Here is a 5,704-nt window from a genome sequence, read left to right on the forward strand (position 1 = left end):
ATGGTTTGAGATTTGATCCCATAAAGTTGTCAACATTTGCCTAGTTGTAGTAAAGTAGAGTGTCGTTTTGTACTTGTTGAGAACATGGTGTTTTTTTCTCCCTCCAAATCTTAGTGCATGATCCATAAAGGTTATTATTTTTCAACTTCTTTATTTTTTATTTTTTTTGAGACAGAGTCTCACTTTGCTACTTAGGCTGGAGTGCAGTAGCATGATCTTGGCTCACTGCAACCTCCACTTCCCAGGTTCAAGTGATTCTCCAGCCTCAGCCTCCTGAGTAGCTGGGATTACAGGTGTGTGCCATCGCATCTGGCTAATTTTTGTATTTTTACTAGAGACTGGGTTTCACCATGTTGGCCAGGCTGGTCTCAAACTCCTGACCCCAGGTGATCTGCCTGCCTCAGCCTCCCAAAGTGCTGGGATTACAGGTGTAAGCCACCATGCGCAGCTTGTTTTTCAACTTCTTAAAGGAGAAATTTAAGTTAAAATTTTAAGCAGTTACTCTAAATGAACTGAGTTTATACATTTGTCACAAGAAAATTACTATTTTTAGGCCAGGCACGGTGGCTCACGCTTGTAATCCCAGCACTTTGGGAGGCCAAGGTGGGGAGATCACCTGAGGTTAGGAGTTCAAGACCAACCTGGCCAACATGGTAAAACCCTGTCTCTACTGAAAATATAAAAATTAACCAGGTGTGGTGGCACACACCTGTAATCCCAGCTACGTGGGAGGCTAAGGCACAAGAATTGCCTGAACCTGGGAAGTGGAGGTGGAAATGAGCAGAGGTGGTGCCACTGTACTCCAGCCTGGGTGACAGAATGAGACTGTCTGAACAAAAAAAAAAAAACTATTTTTAGTTGAATACTAGCTTGTAATTGTAGTTATAGTACTTGTAAGTTGCTGTGGTTTTGAATGTTGCTCTTAAGACTGTTGTTAGTTACCCACTGGGTTTTAATTGCAAGGAAATTTCAGAGAATGTGGAAAAGTTTTGGTTAAGGCTGGAAAATATCTATTATTGCTTTCCTCAAAATTGGCTTCAGTGACTGAAACTTTAATGACAGCAGAATACTTTGAAAATATCATCTTTAAAGTCTAGCATTATTAAAATACTATAATAACTTATATATAAGTGATAGTTGCTTTTTTGTTGCTGAAACTGTGGTAAGAGGAAAGCATTATTAGCAAAATCCAGAAAAATATAGTATAAAAAAATTGGTAAATAGAGAATCTACAAAAATGGAATGTGGATGAGAAAGTGAGGCACGTGTATATAGGTTTGACATCTTTATATTCATTTGAATTCTTTGTTACCTTGGACTTTGCAGGTAAAGTTGTTTTTTCTTTTTGACAAACGGTATAATTGTTATCATTTAAATTTTTTAAAAAATTTTTTGTAGAGGCCACGTGCTGTGTCTCATGTCTGTAATTCCAGCACTTTGGGAGGCAGAAGTGAGGTGATTGCTGGAGGCCAGGAGTTTGAGACGATTCTGGGCTACATAGTGAGACTGCATCCTATAAAAAATTTTAAAAAATTAGCCGGGTGTGGTGGCACATTCCTGTAGTCCCAGCTACTCAGGAGGCTGGGAGGATCGCTTGAACCTGGAAGGTTGAGGTTGCAGTGAACGGTGATTGTGCTACTGCACTTCACTCTGAGTGAAAGAGCAAGACCCCTTTTCAATCAATCAGTAATAAAATACAACAAAAAATACATTTTTTTTTGTAGAGACAAGGTCTTGTTATGTGCCCAGACTGGTCTTGAACTCGTGGCCTCAAGCAGCTCTTCCAACATGGCCTCCCAAAGCACTAGGATTATAGGCAGGAGCTACCATGCCAGCTAAATTATTTTTTAAAATATCTTTTGTATATATCTACAATTTCCAATGAGTTTCTCATTTATTTATCCTTTTGAGATACAGTCTCACTCTGCTGCCTGGGCTGGAGTGCAGTGTTATGATCATGGCTCACTGCAGCCTCAATCTCCCAGGCTCAGGCAATCCTCCTGCCTCAGCCTTCTGAGTAGCTGGAACCACAGGCATACATTAACACACCCAGCTAATTTTAAAAAAAGTATTCATAGATTTAATAGCACCTGGAAAAAAACACACTGCAAAATGAAGAAGAAAAAAAATTTATTCATATAGAGTCTCCCTATGTTGCCCAGGCTGGTCTCAAACTCCTGGTCTCAAGTGATCTTCCTCCTTGGCTTCACGTGATCCTCCTTCCTTGGCCTCACGAAGTGTTGGGATTACAGGCGTCAGCCATCGTGTAAAGTTATATAAGACCCAACACCCATTTTAATGAAATATAAAGCTTGCAGAATTGAGCTCTGCCATGTCAAGAAACAAACTGTGTGTTCTAATTTCTGAATTGCTAACCGGGCTTCTAAATGTATATATTCATACAGGAGAGCATTACAGAGTCCTCGGTATATTGTTGGTGTTTCACTGAGCATTTGCCATTGTTTAGTACTGTTTGTCTCTGCATTTATTCAATATTACCATATGCTATAATCACTAGACCAGAGTAGAGCATCCGGCAAGCAGAGAATTCCAAGTAGAAGCCAAAATGAACAGTGGGAAATGAAGCTGCCATAAAATTTTGTGGACAGTTGTTGCAAAATGCTTTTCAAAAAGTGTATATAGTAAGTGGGAAAGTAGGTCACACTTCATTTTTTATAAGGTCCTTTCTTTATCCAACTTTCAGAAGTTGGTGTATACTTAATGATTAAAGTGAGCATTTATAATGGTGTAGAAATAATTTGAAAATGAGTTTAAAGAGTTAAACAATTTTGTACTTAATTCTATTTTTTGTAAATGATGGGCGTTTTTTGTTTTTGTTTTTGTTTTTTTTGAGACAGTTTCGCTCTGTCGCCCAGACTGGAGTATAGTGGTGCCATTTCGGCTCACTGCAACCTCTGCCTCCTGGGTTCAAGTGATTCTCCTGCCTCAGTCTCACGAGTAGCTGGAACTACAAGTGCGTGCCACCACGCCGGCTAATTTTTATATTTTTAGTAGAGATGGGTTTCACCATATTGGCCAGGCTGGTCTTGAACTCCTGACCTCATGAGCTGCCCGCGTCGGCCTCCCAAAGTGCTGAGATTACAGGCGTGAGCCACCGTGCTTGGCCCAATGGGAGTTAAAAAACAAACAAACAAACAAACAAAAACTTTAATAACATATACTTTTGATCATTTCTTTTTCTTCTTCTTTTCTTTCTTTAAAAAAAAAGAAGTTTAATAGAGATGAGGTCTATATTGCCTATGCTGGTCTTGAACTTCTGAGTTCAAGCCATCTTCCTGCCTCAGCCTCCCAAAGTGCTAGGATTACAGGCATGATCCGCTGTACCCAGCCTGGTCATTTCTTCTAATGGAAGGTCCTGTATGACTGAGAGAGACATGGATATATTAGGGTTTTGTTTATTCTCATCAAACTTTATTCCCAATTTTAGTCAGCAAATAAACTAGAGTTTTCTTTTCGTTTGCTGACTACTTTACTGTTAACTTACTATTTAGTAAGCAAGAACAAATTGAACCAACAATTTCGGGAATGAGAAAAGGAGCGAAGAATATATATTGCCTCTGTAATCCAAAAACAGAAAACTCACTGTAATCTGAGTAATTGAAAGAGTTGGATTTTGTGAAATGTGCGATTGAAACACTCTTTAAAAAGGAGGTTGAGAGTGTGGGCTGCCTCAAATCTTAACATTGAAGTTAAAGATAACATTTAATTTATCACAGATTTATTGTATACCTATTTAAAATGAAAACTCCATTGAGGGAGTCTTAAGAATTTGGGATGAGATGGTTGTTGTAACTGAGCAATAAGTATAGTTATCTTGGTGTCTTAATATTTGAGAGTAAAAGCATTTTTTAAATTGATTGTGTGGTTCTTTTGATTTAATAGAAAGGAACTTATAAGTTGATGTGGAAGAAGCAGCTTTTCTTTTTTTTTTTTTTTTTTTTTTTTTTTTTCATCTTTTGAAACAAGGTCTCACTCTGTCACCAGGCTGGAGGGCAGAGGCGCAATCACAGCTTACTGCAACCTCAAATTCCCAGACTAAGATAGTCTTTTTGCATCAGCCCTGAGTAGCTAGGACTACGGGCATGAATCACCATACCCAGCTAATTTTTTGTCGAGACAGCGTCTTGCTATGTTTCCCAGGCTGGTCTTGAACTCCTAGCTTCAAGTGATCTTCCTTCCTCAGTCTCCCAAAGTGCTGGGATTAAACTCTCTTGGTTGGATTTTCTTTCAAAACCATTAAAGTGAACACACATACACACACACACGATGACATAAAAATTCTTCCAGATTATATAAGTACCTTTATGATGGAAAGGAGGTAATTGATGTCCTTTATCCCTATTAGGTGTCAGGCTTTATGGTGGTCAGTTTATGTACATTATTTCATTTAATTATAACCACAAACTTAGAGGTATCTGTGTTCCCAATTTACAGTTGAGACCACTCATTGCAAATATAAAGGTAGGAAATGGGCTGGGCACAGTGGCTCACGCCTGTAATCCCAGCACTTTGGGAGTCAAGGCAGGTGGATCATTTGAGGTCAGGAGTTTGAGACCAGCCTGGCCAACATGGTGAGACCCCGTCTTTACTAAAAATATAAAAATTAGCCAGGTGTGGTGGTGTATGCCTATAATTCCAGCTACTCAGGAGGTTGACGCAGGAGAATTGCTTAAACCCAGTAGACAGAGGTTGCAGTGAGCCGAGATCGTACCACTGTATTCCAGTCTGGGCAACAGAGTGAGACTCTGTCTCCAAAAAATGGCAAGGAAGATACTGATCTAGATGGAGAGACAGTAATATTCTAAGATACTATTTGATTATGTGACCACTTACCAGAGTGGTCAAGAAAGCTGATTTCATGGAAGAGGTAGGACTTGTACTGTTGACTGAGAAGGGGAAGAAAACAGAAGAATGAGTTTTGTATAGATAGTGATGAGTTCAATTTGGACTTGTAGAGTTTAAGAAAGCAGATATTTTGATGTTAGTTAATGCCTTCAATAGTTAGATAAATTTTGGTATGATGTCGAGATATATGAACATTATAACTATGAAGAATAAAGATATCATTAAGCAAAATGGATTATGTAAAATCTATTAAATTTTTATTAATATACAAGCAAAACTTGTTTATTGTAGAAAAAATAGAACATAAAAATTAACACAAAGGAAAAAAATGTATAGTCCTCCCACTGGGTTGAATGAACTCTGATATTTTTCCTATGTGTGCTTCTTTCAGAAATACGGCTACACACACCTTTCTGCAGGAGAGCTGCTTCGTGATGAAAGGAAGAACCCAGATTCACAGTATGGTGAACTTATTGAAAAGTACATTAAAGAAGGAAAGATTGTACCAGTTGAGATAACCATCAGTTTATTAAAGAGGGTAAGTAAGGAGTGTGAATGCCAACCAGTTCAAATCAGCAAGAAATTAAATTCATCTTTTGGCCAGGCAGTTGCTCATGCCTGTAATCCTGGTACTTTTGGAAGCCAAGGCAAGAGGCCACGAATTCAAGATCAGCCTGGACAACCTAGTGAAACTCCATCTCTATAAAAAAAAAAAAAATTAGGCCGGGCGCGGTGGCTCAAGCCTGTAATCCCAGCACTTTGGGAGGCCGAGGCGGGTGGATCACGAGGTCAAGAGATCGAGACCATCCGGGTCAACATGGTGAAACCCCGTCTCTAC

At 39.0% G+C, this 5,704-nt stretch overlaps 1 protein-coding gene across 2 annotated transcripts in view; it reads left to right on the plus strand.

Moving 5' to 3' along the window:
* The window catches only part of CMPK1 (cytidine/uridine monophosphate kinase 1), a 39,894-nt gene that overhangs the window by 23,992 nt on the left and 10,198 nt on the right, over positions 1-5,704 (plus strand). Inside the window, exon 2 of one of the 2 annotated variants that reach the window (XM_017510087.2) lies at positions 5,258-5,404. The exons of the other annotated variant lie outside the window; for it this stretch is intronic. Coding sequence (XP_017365576.1) covers positions 5,258-5,404 — 147 coding nt within the window. The remainder of the gene's footprint in view (positions 1-5,257; positions 5,405-5,704) is intronic. 2 annotated transcript variants of the gene reach the window in all.

The sequence above is a fragment of the Cebus imitator genome, unplaced genomic scaffold (assembly GCF_001604975.1).
Source record: "Cebus imitator isolate Cc_AM_T3 unplaced genomic scaffold, Cebus_imitator-1.0 Scaffold430, whole genome shotgun sequence".
Taxonomy (NCBI): Eukaryota; Metazoa; Chordata; class Mammalia; order Primates; family Cebidae; genus Cebus; species Cebus imitator.